Source organism: Artibeus jamaicensis, unplaced genomic scaffold (assembly GCF_021234435.1).
Source record: "Artibeus jamaicensis isolate MK-2021 breed Jamaican fruit bat unplaced genomic scaffold, CSHL_Jam_final contig_924, whole genome shotgun sequence".
Lineage (NCBI taxonomy): Eukaryota > Metazoa > Chordata > Mammalia > Chiroptera > Phyllostomidae > Artibeus > Artibeus jamaicensis.
In genome coordinates, this window is record NW_026522015.1 from 488,294 (window position 1) to 503,731 (window position 15,438).

General features: G+C 36.2%; 1 protein-coding gene across 1 annotated transcript in view; it reads left to right on the top strand.

The window, feature by feature from the left end:
- Window positions 1–2,692: 2,692 nt before the first annotated feature.
- The window catches only part of NME8 (NME/NM23 family member 8), a 60,101-nt gene continuing 47,355 nt past the window's right edge, over window positions 2,693–15,438 (top strand). Inside the window, exons 1-6 of the mRNA XM_053655118.1 lie at window positions 2,693–2,753; window positions 3,182–3,221; window positions 3,300–3,357; window positions 3,551–3,657; window positions 6,633–6,704; window positions 12,549–12,665. Coding sequence (XP_053511093.1) covers window positions 3,189–3,221; window positions 3,300–3,357; window positions 3,551–3,657; window positions 6,633–6,704; window positions 12,549–12,665 — 387 coding nt within the window. The 5' untranslated portion in view covers window positions 2,693–2,753; window positions 3,182–3,188. The remainder of the gene's footprint in view (window positions 2,754–3,181; window positions 3,222–3,299; window positions 3,358–3,550; window positions 3,658–6,632; window positions 6,705–12,548; window positions 12,666–15,438) is intronic.

Sequence of the window (15,438 nt, forward strand, 5' to 3'; positions counted from 1 at the left end):
ATTTTATTATTGTCATTTTAATTGCCATGAGATCACTAGTGACATCTCATCTTTTATTTGTGATGCTGGAAATTGGTGTTTATTTTTCTTGATCACTATTGTTCTGAATTTATCAATTTTACTGATCTTTAAAAAAACAACTTTTGATTTTGTCAATATCATTTTATTTTTGGTTTGCTCTTTAAATGATTTTTTCTAATCTTTTCTATTTTCTTTCCTCACCTTACTTTAATACATTTTTGTAGTTCTTAAGTTGTAACTTAAAGCATTATATATTTTAAAACCTGTCTAATATGTCTTTATTATTATAGTTTTTCTTTAACCAGTGAATTACCAACATCTAACAAATTTTGATATGTTGTGTTTTAATTATCATTTAATTAAAAATATATTCTAATTTCCATTTTGATTTCTTTATTCATGGATTATTTAATAGAGTGTTGCTTAACTATCGGTTGTTTAATGATTTACCAAATATTTTATTGATTTCTAGTTTATTTCTATTGTGATTAGAGAAAATATGCTGAAAGATTCCAATTTTTTAAATTTATTGTGCTTTTTAAAATTATGTACTATATAGCCCTGGCTGGTGTGGCTCAGTGGATTGAGCTTCCCGCCTGTGAACCAGAGTCACCAGTTTAATTCCCAATCAGAGCATATGTCTGAGTTGTGGGCCAGGTGGCCAGTAGGGGGCATGAGAGAGGCAATCACACATTGATTTTTCTCTCCCTCTCTTTCTCCCTTACCCTCTCTCTAAAAATAAATAAATAAAATATTTTAAAAACACAGGGTAAAAATGACCTACTATATGATTCATTGTGGAAAATATTCCAACTACACTTGAAGAGAAGGTATATTTTGCAGCTGTCAGTAAATGTCAGGTCAAGATCATTGATAAAGTTGTTTACATCTTCAAAAAGCTTAGTGATTTGTATATACTTATTCTATCATTTATTGGGAAAGGGATGTTAGAATCTCTAATCATCATGGTGGATGCATCTATTCTTTCATTTAATTCAGGCAATTTTTTTGGTCTATGTATTTTTGAGCTCTGTTGTTAAGTATATACAATTAAAATATTTGTCTTCTTGATAAACCTTTTTATCATCAGGAAATGTCTATCTGTGAAAATACTCTTGTACTGAAGTCACTTTATTTGATATTAATATAGTCATGTCAACTTTCTATGCTTGCTGTGTACATTATATCTTCATCATTGACTCCCAACTTATCTGTATCTTTTTATTAGATGCTGTACATCATGGGGTATTCTAACTTTGCATTAGAAAGTTAATCACCTGCTAGAACAATTAAATAGCAATGTTTAAAATAATACAAGAGCTATGGCTGGTGTGGCTCAGTGGATTGAGTGCTGGCCTGTGAACCAGAAAGTCTCTGGTTCAATTCCAAATCAGGGCACATGCCTGACTTGCTGGACAGGTCCCCAGTAGGGGACATGTGAGAAGCAACTGCATATTGATGTTTCTCTTCTCTTTCTCCCTTCCTTCCCCTCTCTAAAAATACATAAGTGAAATCTTTGAAAAAAATAAAATAATACAAGAGAACTCAGTGTCTTTACAAGGTTGACAATATTATCAATAATGCTCAGTTTTGATTAAAATTTACTAGGTGTACAAAGAAACAGAAAAGTATACCTTTTGCTCAGGATCAAAAAGGGCAATTAATGGAAATTGATTCTGAGTGTGCCTAAATGTTACATTTAGCACAGATTTCAAAGCAACTGTGAAAAAAAATGTTCAAAGAAAGAAAAAACTTTTTTAAATTAATGAAAATATGACATCAGTGAATGTATCAGATAGGAAATCTCAACAGAAAATACTATTAAAAATGGTATTGTAAAGTTGAAAATCAAAATAACTGAAGTAAAGCATTAATTAGATGGACTCAACACATGAGAAATGGCAAAGAAAAGATTCAGTAAATTTGAAAAAAGATCAGTTCTTCTTCTCTGGGTCTTCATTCATATTATGTTTAGACAGAGGTTGAGTGAGTATACAAATGAAACAGGTGGCAATAAATCTATAAACCAAGAAAATAATTAAATATTATAACTAGTGCCGTGCTAGGAGGAAAAAGAGGCAGAGCAATGTACAAAAAAAACCCACTTCCAACAAATCTTGAAAGATAATGTCAAATATATGCAAGGAGGAAAACATACTATTAAATCTTTTCAGGAATAACATCTCTCATAAGCTACTTGGAATGTATAATTAATGCTTTGTTTTAATAAAATACAATCGCAGTTTCTTATAAATAACATTTCATAGTGCACTTGTCTTTGAAGTCAATTATAGGAAGACCCAAGTCAAAATCTCATCAAGTTTATGTTTCAAAGCGTTAACATTCAAGTTTTCTGCAATCAATAGGAGTGATGTTTAAAAACCTCATTTCGCCTATTGTCTTGCATGGAGGGAACTAAACAGAGAGGAGACAGCTGAGGGAGACCGGGAAACAGGTCTTTGTAGTCCCTTCAGGGTAGGGGCACAAGAGGGCTTGATTTTCCTGGCCAAGGGCCAACCGCTCTAACTGCTGTCAGGGTCTGAATGCGTGGGTCGAGGCACGAGGCGTGGCTCGGAAGGGCCTGAACTGCTGCTGGACTAGCTGGAAACGTTGGCTCCCGCCCCCTTCCCGGGCCACCCGGGTCCCTTTTCCAGCTGTTTGCAGGGATTAGCGCAGGCAGAAAGTGCAGCAGAAGCCCAGCCACCCTGAGATTCTGCCTGCGGGACATTCAGGTACTCAGACTTGGTGGAGTTTATCCCACAGAGACCACAAGCTTCAGCAAAAGGGCCGATTTTGATCCTGTGGGGGTGGTTCCTTCCTATTCTTTGAACATCCCAATCCAGTTTAAAGGAGGCTCTGTTTTGTGTAAGGCTTTTTGCAGATTCCAACAAGTAATTGTAACTCCTAACATACTTAGCTTGCTTCAGGAATCTTGGGAAAGTAAGAAGTTTGACTGTTGTAAGTAAGTAGGTTTTTAAACAGCATGGAAAGCGCTTCAGGGACATCAGGGCCCCCTTCTTTTAGAGAGGGGGGAAGCACATAGCCGATATTGAAAGAAAATTTCTATGGTACATTAAGATGCTGCTTAAATGTATAAACAGAACATTATTTAACTTTACCTGAAATATTTTCTATTTTGCTTCCCTTTTTCATGTGATAGTGGATAAATGGCAGGCAAAAAGCGTGAAGTCCAGTTGCAGGTGGGCATGACGTATCAATAATTCTTTACTTGGTGCATTAGAGCTTGAAGATCGTTTACAGTGCCTTCCTTTTTGCAGGCAGTCATCAATAGTCAGAGCCTATGGGATGAGATGTTGCAGAACAAAGGCCTAACAGGTACTGGGGCTCCCTCCTTGTCCAATCCCCTGTAGTTTGGCCCAGGACACCTCACAGCACCCCAGTACAGAGTGTGGCTCCCTACTTCCAGCATAGAGCCCTGCTATGTACTTTGCCTTTGTCCCTGGGGCAATAGCTCCTGCTATTCTAGAATCTTTGACTATGTTCTTTCATAAATATCATCATCTTCTAGTGATCGATGTTTATCAAGCCTGGTGTGGACCTTGCAAAGCAATGCAAACTTTATTCAGAAAATTGAAAAATGAGTTGAACGAAGATGAAATTCTGCATTTTGTTGTAGTAAGGATTTAATTTCTATTAAACTATAGTTTTCTTGCTATTTTAAGTACTGAAGTATGCTCTCTAAGGATTGTTAACTCTTCAAAATGGACACTGTTTACATGGTAGTGTTGCTATGTTTAGTTCTTTCTGATCCGAGAACAAATGTGATTTTCATTTTATTCCTATAGCATTGAGGTTATTGACCATGGTTGTGAATGTTAGAAAAGTATAAAAATGGATATCTGCCTATTGACCTGTTTCTTTTCACCTGACCATATGCAGTTTGTCTCTTAGAATAACAGCTGCCAATGCTGGTTACTAAACAACTTTGGGTTAGACTCTGGGTATTTACCACATAGTGATTTCCCTTACTTATTTGTCACCAAATGTGACAAGAAATTAATTGTATTGGTTATTCAATTTATCCACATTAAGTTATTAACTACTTAGAGCTTTGTTATTTAATATGGTGGACACTAGGCACAAGTGTTTTTGGAGCACTGAAATGTGGCTAGTGTGACAGAGGAACTGAATTTTTATTTTTAATTAACATATTTAAATTTGAAAATATACTCAATTAGGTTATTGTAAAACTTTTCAAGTTGTTTGGGGAAACTTGGATAACAGAATCTACTTTTTTACTGTAAATTTTATGAAATCAAATTAGAGATTATTTATGCTTAAAATTTAACCCATAAATTCAGATGTACTCTAAGTATAAAATAAACATGAGATTTGAAGACTTAGTATGGTAAAAAGAATGTGAAATATTTCAATAATGTTGACATTGATCACCTGTTAAAATGATCATATTTTGGATATTATTGTATAAGAAATTTGTATTATTAAATATATTATTATGTTAGTTCCACCATTTCTTTTAGGTTTTAAATGTGGCTACTAGAAAATTTAAAAGTATAACTGTAGCTCACATTCTACTTCTACTGGACAAAAATATGTCCAAACCAGCTAGACCTAAGATGCAGAAGCAGATAACTGATTACATATCTTTATTCCATATCCCTAAAGTGCATAATTCCTGATGCAAACATGAAACCTCAACCCCGTGCATATTCTCAGGATTTCTATGACCCCTTCCAACCCAGACATTGGGAATGACATTCCTTACTGACCTTAACTTGTGTTTGTCCCTCCATCCCCTTCTGCAGACATGTTGTTTACAGGACTTTTTTTCTTACTTCTACATTACAAATAAGCAGTATAAAGCTTAGAAACTCACCTCTTAATATTATTTCACTTCAAGACAGTAGGTGGCAAAGAAAAAACTAAAGAACCAACAAAGAAAAAAACATTTTTAATGAAATGGAATCATTTTTGCCTTATGAAAAAAGGGCCCTGTAGTGTTTAAAAGGCAGCATTACATAATGATGCTTTATTTACTCTGAAGAGTCAGAACCACCTGAATGAGGCTGGAATGTGATTCTAAATTTGATCCTTGGCAGGGACGAAAAGCTAATTTTAGAGGACAGAGAATGGGGGCCTAAACAGGATTGCCACATGCAGTAGACAATACGTTGGCATGAGAAGTTAAAAGGTAGTAGCATCAGGGGGATCTGACAGCTGGCAAATGGATCACAGATAACCGAACATTATTAGAAAATTCTCATGAATCCTAGCAGCTGTCTGGTTGTGGTAGGAGTGCAGTTTCATAGGCCAGGAACCACGGGGGAAATTCCAGTGTCTGAAAACAAACTGAGGGTCAATGGGGAGAAGCTAACAACAAAGCAGGCTCCCCTATTTACCTGTCAGGCTAGCTGGAAAGGAACTTGAGCAGAGGAAAGTGAGGAAGAAGTCCTTAGGCAGTGAGGTAATGGAACTGGATGCTGTGTTTCCAGGTGGTCTAGAGTCACCATATCATATCCCTCCTTGTTTGTTGAATCTAAGTAGAAACAAACCTGGGGTATGTTTGGGGAGGGAATGGTGATGGAGGCTGCGAAGTGGGTGTGGAAGAAAAATTAGGCCATTTACATTCTTAGGCTCTCATCTCAGCACAGCTCAGGATACAGGCCACACAGCTGTGAGGATACAGGCCACACAGCTGTGAGGATACAGGCCTGATATTTATGATTGTCCTCCCAGTAGTACCTGGACCAGACAGAACTCCATAGCCATGAGGCATTAGTCCCATGACTATGTTGATCCCACTGGGAAGTCTGGTAGTCTCTCCAAAATATGTTGTATTTATAGTACTAGCATCTGTTGAATTTAACAAAATAAAATTTTGTGCATTGTCCTTGAATGGTTTTCCTTTTGCTATATGTGAGCACACTGAACAATGTATAGTCACATAGCTTGGTCCTGGTTTTATGATATGACTTGCTCATAAAGGGTGAAGAAAATTCATAGTTTCCAAACTCCACTGTAGCGATGGAGTAGCACCCTTTGCTGGATATTTTTCTTAGCCAAGGAAAGGGAACCTTTCAGAACTTGTAATTTTAATCCAAAATTAAAGCCTATGAAGTTGATTAGGATTATTGAAATAACCCTAAGCTAAATGGTCAACATAATTTTTTCAATTATGTGCCCTTTTAAAAGACTTTTAATAACATTATACCTATACATATAAAAATTCAGTAAATATTATTTACTGTAGTTCTTTTACAATATTAAATGCTTTACCTGTTAGTGCTTTATTATGATATAAACATTTTTGTAATGATGATACCTAATTACTTTTAAATATAATCTTTGCCTTCTGTTCTTTAATATTATAGTTTCTTTCAGCCCCCTTTGTTCTCTTTTTGGGTGGGTGGGTGGTACATAACTGTGAACGGCCAGCAGTCAGGCTGAGGCCGACTGACACAGGGCCTGACTGGCCAGTGTTTGCAATTTGATCCTTAAAACAACTCTAACAACTAAGGGAGTGTTGAGTAAGTATTTATATGTGTATCTGTGTTTTTGTACATAGCGTGTCTAATGACTTGGACATAGTTTCCTTTATTAACATGAGAAAGTTTAATGTGTTTTTCCAGGCAGAGGCCGACAACATTGTGACTTTGCAGCCATTTAGAGATAAATGTGAACCTATTTTTCTTTTTAGTGTTGTAAGTATAATATTTATTGTCTCAAATGTATTATCAGATTCCAATTTACAGTTAAAGAGCAGGTAGCATGGTAAAATTACCACAGAACTTTTTTTTGATGATACTAATTGCAGATTTTTTATTTTATCTTTGCTTATCTATTAATATATTTTATAACATGACTTCTAAGAGCTAATAATGGATTGAGTAATTAGACTACCACATACTAAGCTGATTTGGGAAAAGAAAAACAAGGTGTATTTACCTTTCTGAAGGAAATAATCAGACATTTAAATGATGAATTATTACTTAAAGAAGTGAAAAACCAGAAATTTCTTAGATATGCAGTAGGAGAGAATTGCTTACAGATATTCACATATACCAATCAAGGAAGTAGCTATATGATCACCATTTAGTAATATCTATCACTTTTCTCTCTGCATTTACAAATAAATGGAATGAAGACTGTGTAATCACCAAAATGTCATTAGTTTTCTATGTATGGAGGAAGATTGCATAATTTCAGTTTTCTTCTTTATACTTACCAATGTTTTCCAACTATTCTGTAATGAACACAACAGCTTTAACCATCAGAAAACCATAATAAGTGCTTTTTTTGTAAAAGGCAAATATACAGTTAAATGCTAAGTTGTGTGACAGAGTATAGCTGCTCCACAGAAAGCTGGAGAACTGGGATCCTACGGAAAGGCTTCTCAGAGAAGGCCTGGACTGTTCCTGTGCTGCCAGACATTTCAGTTGTCATTTTTGATAGTAAAAATACTTCTGGATATAACTTTTTCCTTCTGTTAAGTACTACTCTTACAGTTATTTCAAGGAACTAAATTACTGTGTTAATTGAATTAAAAATTGTATTGTCGATCTGGATATGTAGGATTTGATGAGTTAGATGAGGGGTCAGCTAGCTAAGTATTTTTAGCTTTCCCAGAATACTGGCCCTGTGTTGGGTCCTAGTTTGCTGACCCCTGGCCTGGAACCAGAATGAGTAACTGCACGAAGTAGAAATGGACTTAGACTCATGGGACAATGAGGAGACTGCAGCAGCAGGAACAGTTAGGAGTATGGGAGTGAGGAAAAAAGACTGGGTAGGTGAACCACCATATACAGTCTAAAGCTCTGGGATGACCATCATCCTGCCAATTTAGTCAGGTCTGATCAGTAGACTCTTGTCCACCCTTCTCAACTGGACCATCCAGTCAATTTTCTTTTATGTGCAATCAATGCCCAAATTATAAGACCACCCCTCCACGCATGCTTCATCCCAAAATTCGAAATATTTTTTCCTGGCCCATTTCTCTAGTACTCCCCCATCTCTCAAACCCTTTTACTGTGTGACATCTGGAATTGTTATAAGTAGTTATCAGACTTCTGAAGCTTTACCCTTGGCCCTGAACTTTTGTTCCACTTTCCTGACTTTCCTTAAGTCTGCATCCTTACATAGGACATTTCCTCTGCTGCCCAGAAATGGTGACTATTTTCTCAGATTCTTTCCTGAGGCCAGATGTAGACTTGATGTTTCTTTACTTGTTACTACAATAACTTTCTTTTCTTTGTTTGTTGGAGGTCTACTCTATTTGACTCCTCCTCCTTCACCTTATTTCTGTCATTCACTGGCCTTTGGATCAGTTGTGTAGATGACTGAAGACTTTGCATGTGCCTTAAAGTTTTCCTTTCACACCAAGTCTTGCCATCACCCTAGGACTTTACACTGACAACCAACCCAAAATCCTGGACTCTTAATTCTTGGCCGCCTAATTTTTAATGAAATTTTTTTGCAGTGTACCTCACCCAATCACTCCTGTGCTTTATGCCTCTGACTTTGTTATCTCTCATATTCCTTACCTGTAATCATTAAGCGTCTCAATCAGTCAGGAACTACTACAAAGGACACATGGCCAAACCAAGGGGGAGAGTGAAAGCAAGGGAGGGAGCTGGGTCTGGAGAGGTTGGGGGAGGGGTGGGGAGAAAATACAGACAACTGTAATTGAACAACAATAAAATAATTTAAAAAAGAAAAAAAGAGGTATTTCACCAAGATGGAGGCATAAGTGGAAACATTGCGCCCTCTCGCACAACCAAGTTTAAAAACAACAAAGTTTTAGCAACAAAAAATGCAGTCAAACCACAGAAAATTGAACTATACGAAAGTCCGACAACAACGAGCCATTCAGCCAGACTGGTAAGAGGGGCAGAGCCAGCAGCAGAGTGGGTTCAGGCAAAAAAGACCACCCCCCACCCCAGGTGGGCACAGGCAGCTGAGAGCGGATCCCAGGTGTGGGGTTGTGATGGGCAGACCCAGTGAAAGAGCAAGGTGGCAGGCTGACTGCGGTCACAAATTCACGTGCGCAGATAAACCAGCGAAGGAGCCAGCAATGAGACAGACCACGCAGGTCCCAGTGGTGGGAAGCAGCAGAGGGGACTGCTACTGCTCCCTCTCTGACCCCGCCCTCACATACAGCATCACAAATCAGCGACCTGGGTGGCCCCATTCTGGTGAACATCTGAGGTTCCCCTCCTCATGTGTAACAGGCTCAAACAGAACAAAACATGGCTCAAGAAGAACTCAAACCCCTGGAGCTGACAACTCTAAACAACCAAGAAATTGGCAACCTATCAAATTCACAGTTCAAAACACTGGTGCTCAGGATGCTCACAGAACTGGTTAATTTTAGTCAGAAATTAGAGGAACAAATGAAGGCTAAACTAACTGAAATGAAGGCAAACACACAGCAAACCAATAGTGATGGAAAGGAAACTGGGACTCAAATCAAGGGAGTGGACCAAAAGGAAGAAAAAAATGACCAAACAGAAAAGAATGAAAAGACAAGAATTCAAAAAAAATGAGGAGAGGCTTAGGAACCTCCAGGACATCTTTAAACATTCCAACATCCAAATTATAGGAGTACCAGAAGGGGAAGAGGAACAGCCACAAGTGAAAAACTTATTTGAGCAAATAATAAAAGAGAACTTTCCCAATCTGGTAAAGGCAATAGACTTCCAGGAAATCCAGGAAGCTCAGAGAGTCCCAAAGAAGTTGAACCCAAGAAGGAACACACCAAGGCACAACATCATTATATTAGCCAAGATTAAAATGAAGGAGGGAATCCTAGAAGCAGCAAGAGATAAGGGGACAGTCACCTACAAAGGAGTTCCCATCAGACTGTCAGCTGATTTCTCAAAAGACACCTTACAGGCAAGAAGGGGCTAGAAAGAAGTACTCCAAGTCATGAAATCCAATAACCTACAACCGGCAAAGCTTTCATTTAGAATGGAAGGGCAGATAAAGTGCTTCTCAGATAAGATCAAATTCAAGAAGTTCATCATCACCAAGCCCTTATTATATGAAATGTTAAAGGGACTTATCTAAGAAAAAGAAGATAAAAGACGAACAGTGAAATGAGAGCAAACTCACAGTTATCAACAACCACACCTAAAACAAAAGCAAACTAAGAGGACAGCTAGATCAGGAGCAGAACCATAGAAATGAAGATCTCATGGAGGGTTAGCAACAGGGGAGTGGGAGGAGGAGAAGGGGGGAGAAGGTGGGAGAAGGTATAGAAAATAAGTAGCACAGACAGTAGGTAGAAAATAGATAGGGGGAGGGCAAGAATAGTATGGGAAATACAGAATCTAAAGAACTTGAGACACGTGGTCATAAACTAAAGAGGGGAATGGTGGGGGAGGGGTGTGCAAGGTAGAGGGGAATGAAGGGGGGAAATAGAACAACTGTAATGGCATAATCAATAAAATATATTTTAAAAAAAGAAAAAAAGAGTCTCAACTGTAATCACAAAACCGCTCTCCCACACCAGTTTATTTGTTCAAATAGTTCCACAATGGCCCTTTGTACTGGTCAGCATTCTTAGCTGACCACAAATTTATTTCAGCAAATTCCATCAAGAAGGGCTTTTTCAAGGGACATTAGAAAGTTCACAGAATTGCTGGAAAGTTCCTTTCAGTGGGAAATGGTTATTAGAATGTCAGATTTTATTTAAATCTCAGACGGATTCTTCTCTTTCATCTTTGAATATAATTCTTTTCTTTTAAAATAGAATACTTCTTTTTCTATCATGTCCCTCTCTAACTTCTACTTCTCTCTCTCTTTTAGTTCTCAGCTAAATTTATCAGAAGATTTTTAAATTTATTTTTACTCCATTTCTCCTCATCCCATTAACTCCATACCCATTTAATCTAACTTATGTCTTATTATTCCACCAAATTTTTCTATTGCTAATGTATCCTGTTACCAGCTTATTGCTAAATATACCAAATGCTCTTAGGCCTTCATCATACTCTACCTCTCAAGTATATTGAATACAGTGGCCATATCTTTCTTTTTGAAAAATTTGCTTCCTTTTGTGACCTGGTTTTTCTTTTGCCTTCCTAGATGCTACCCCCTCTTCATCTTTTTTGCAGATTCATCCTTCTTTATTCAAGAGTTAAATATAGACTTTATCAGGTCATGTACCTTTCTTAGAAAATCTCCTCTACAGAGTTTCAGTTGTCACCTCATATATCAATGACTGGAATTTACATTTTCAGCTAAATCCTCTTCTTGAGCTCCAGACCTGTTTATCTAACTGGTGGCTTGACATTTCTTCTTGGTTGTCTCAAGAACATCTCACAATGAACTGATTCAATCCTCCCTCTCCCAGAAAACATGGTTTTCTAGCGTTGTCTCTTCTGGTGAATAACCTTTTAATTTATCTAGTTTCTCGAGCGAGAACTGTAAAGTTATCTTAGCAACTTCTCTTTTTAACATCATACCCAAGCCACACTGGAACCTGGACCTGTCACTTTGACCACCCAAGACTTCCTCACACTCATCTCTTCCTTTTCATTCTTTCCATCTCATCACCACTGTCGGAGACTCTGCAACCTTCCCTCATTTCAATTCTACAATAGCTTCTAATTTGTATATCTTCTGATTCTCCTCTAATCCTTTCTCCACATGATAGGTGAAATGTTCTTAACAAACAACAGTTTTAATTGTGGTCACTGCCCGTTTAAGTATTTTAAAGGTTTCTCAGTGCAGTGAGGATAAAGTGTGCATCCTTCCATGACCACGAGGCTCTGCCGGGGTCTGGCTCTTCATGGCTGTGAGCTTCATCTCAGAGCTGTCACCCCTCAATTTCTTGGCTGGCCTTCTCATTTGACATATTCCCTTCTGGGCTTTAGACACTTTGATCTCTATTCCTTTTGCCTAGAATGTTCTTTCTTCTCCTTTTTTTCCTAGGTATCTCTTGCCCATACTTCATATTTTACACCAAGAATCATTTCCTGTTATTGATAAATACCTTCTGTGATCAATTTGATAAGGATCCAATTCTTATAGATGCTCCAAGTTCTTTGTTCCTCTTTTGATGGTGCCTGTCATTGTTATTTCATGTGTGTGTGTGTTGTAATATAACTAGGTCAGATATTAGTAGGTCAGGTAGTAATAGGTAAAACTATTATTCCATAACATCATACCTAGTATAGTGCTAGTAAACAAGCATTTAGTAAATATGTGCTGTAATATAGGTAAAAGCAATATAATGTTGGAGATAATTAGGGAGGATAATATTGGTAGGCCTACAAAGGACCATTAAAATATAATGCAGGGATGGCCTGTCTTTGGTCATTGGAGGACAGACAAGTGCAGGTGGAACTCAAAGAGTGTAGTTTACCCAATCAAGACATACTTTCACATCACTTATATCATATTTTAAAATGGCAAATTTCAGTTGTTAAGAAAGTATTGGTGGAGGTGTGGGTCAGAGTGGGTTTACTTAGTTTAGTTGAAATACTAATTTTTGACTTATCCTGAAAATGAAAGTTTTCTTCATGCTTTCTTTTCCTTTGTAGAATGGCAAAATTATTGCAAAGATTGAGGGTGCAAATGCACCACTTGTTAATAAAAAAATTATTAACTTGATCAACGAGGAGAGAAAAATTGCAGCAGGTAAAATGGTTCGCCCTCAGGTAATACTTTAGATGACTGACTATTTTGTTTAAAAAAATTGCATTACATCTTTTTTGTTTGTTTGTTTGCTTTCCTAAAGCATTTTTTCTGATTTTATAGCTCTCTAGGTGTCTAAATGTTGCAAAGCCTCGGGAGGTGTTTTGGCAATATGAATCAAAGGCCTTAAAAAACACATATGTTTTGACTGAACAATTAATTTTTTCTAAGAAGATAATGAGACAAATATAGAAAAGAATATTTATCGCAGTGTTTCCTGCTATTAAAAAATTTGGAATTAATCCAAATGCTAGCAACAGCCAATAGATTACATAAAATGTCTATAATTTGTGTCATAAATTATATAAATCCATAGTATGATGTTATTTAGTGTGTTTTAACAACATATTATTCATGTAGAAAGAGGCCAAGATAGATGAATTTTAAAAAGAGTACACTTGATAGGATATTTAGAAAAAGATTCTGTGTATGTGAAGCATAGTACCTATGTAATAAGAAATGAAATATTTTAAACTCACAAAACAAACCATAAAGTATATGGAGGTATGAACATAATAGTACAGGAAAGTAAGCCACATAAAAAAGTGATCAGAAATATAGGTATATAAATATGAGCAACTGATGTTATTGAAATACACACATACATACAACAAACAACAACAACAACAAACCCAAGGGAAATATGAATTTAAGAAACAGAAAGTAGATATTAGCCAAGAAATATTAAAAAATAGAAATGTCGAGAAGATATAAGCCCAAACTTTTATAAATATTTGCTATCAAAATGTCAGTTTAAATCAGGAAAGTATACACATATTCAATAAACAGGTTTAGAATATTTGTTTTACAATTTGTATAAGAAAGTTGTATAATTTCCTCACATGTACATAAATAAATTACAAATGAATTAAAGAGTCAAATATGAAGAAACTAAGTATAAAGGTATCAGAAGAAAATATTGTCAGATCCCTATATTGTCATAGATTGGAGAATGCCTTGTAAGTATAACACAAACCAGAGATATCAAAAAGGAAAAATAGATAGATTTAATTATTTAAAACTTTGAAGTGCCTCTAAAATGTAAAGGAAGGCAATAAAATGGGAAAAACGTGCTGTGTGTCACTGTGCTAATATGGACATTGTATAGAAAATACTTAAGAGCATTAAAAAACATTTTGATGGACAACTGAAAAATGATAAATGTAAGAAATTTATATCTCTAATAGAGATTGTTAGCATCCAAGGACATTTTTCTTTACTTTTTCAGGTTGTCTTGTTTTTCAGGGAATCTTCTTCCTTCTCTCTCTCTTCCCACTCTCCCTACTTCTTCTTAAAAATTATCATTACTAGGAATGATTGGAGACTTACTGTTTCCTATGATTTGCAAACAGATCTCATTTAATCCTTACAGAAATCTTTTCACCTCCAGCTTTCTTGAGATATAATTGACAAATAAGTGTATATTTTAAGATGTAATGATTTTATATATGCGTATATTGCAAAATGATTATTATACCAAGGTTAGTTAACATCTGTCACCTCTCATGATTATATTTTTTCTTGTAAGAACTTCTAAGGTCTCTCTCAGCAATTTTCAAAGATAAAATATTGTATTTAATTATAGTCACTGTGCCATATATTATACCCCAGAACTTACCTTAAACTGTAAGCTTGTACCCTTGGACCACCTTTCCCCACATCCCCCACTCCCCATCCTCCTCCTCTGGCAACAACCATTTTATTTTTCGTATCTATGACTTCAGTTTTTTTAAGCTTCTGCATATGAGATCATACAGTATTTATCTTTGTCTTATTTCACTTAGCATAATGCCCCCAAGGTCCATCCATGTTGTCACAAATGATAGAATGTCCTTTTTTTATGGATAAATAATATTTTATCATATTTATATACCACATTTTCTTTATCCATTCATTCATTTATGGACACTTAGCTTGTTTTCATATCTTGGCTATTATAAATACAGTCAACACTTGGGCAATGTAGGAGTTAGGGGAAATGACCTTTGCACAGTTGAAAATCCCCAAATAACTTTTGCTCCTTCCAAACCCAGTCCTTTCTCTAAGTGAAATTGGTTCTAGAACACCCTGCAGATACCAAAATCCGTTAATGCTCAAGTCCCTTATATACAATGGCATGAAGCAATGCACACAGTCAGCCCTCTGCTTCCATGGATTCCCAACCTTGGATTGAAAGAACTGTTTTTTATTTGCATTTGAATGCCAAACCCAGGGATATGGGTGGCTGATGGTATGTTTACTGAAAAAAAATCTGCCTATAAGTACTCATGCAGTTCAAACACGGGTTGTTTAAATGTCAATTGTAATGCTGCAATGAACATTAGAGTGCAGATAACTTTCTGAGGTAGTGATTTAACAGTTGGTCCTAGCAGTCTCTTAAGATTCTTTGTATTTCCTTGGTGTCAGTGGTATCAGTTATAATGTCTGCCCTTTTATTTTGTTTTACTTGAGTTTTCTTTATTTTTTTAAAGTCTATGTAAAAAATGTGTCTGTTTCCTTTTTTAAAAAACAACCAGATTTAGTTTGCCTGATTTTTTCTATGTATTTATAGTTTCTAATGTATTCACTACTGCTCTAATCACTGCTATTTCCTTCATGTGCTAACTTTGGCTGTATTTATTCTTGGTCTAGTTTTTTCATTGTTGTTGTTGTTCTGGTTCCTTGAAGTGTAAAGTTATAATGTTTATTTGAGATTTTTTAAAAATGTAAGCATTTATTGCTGTGACCTCCCCTCTT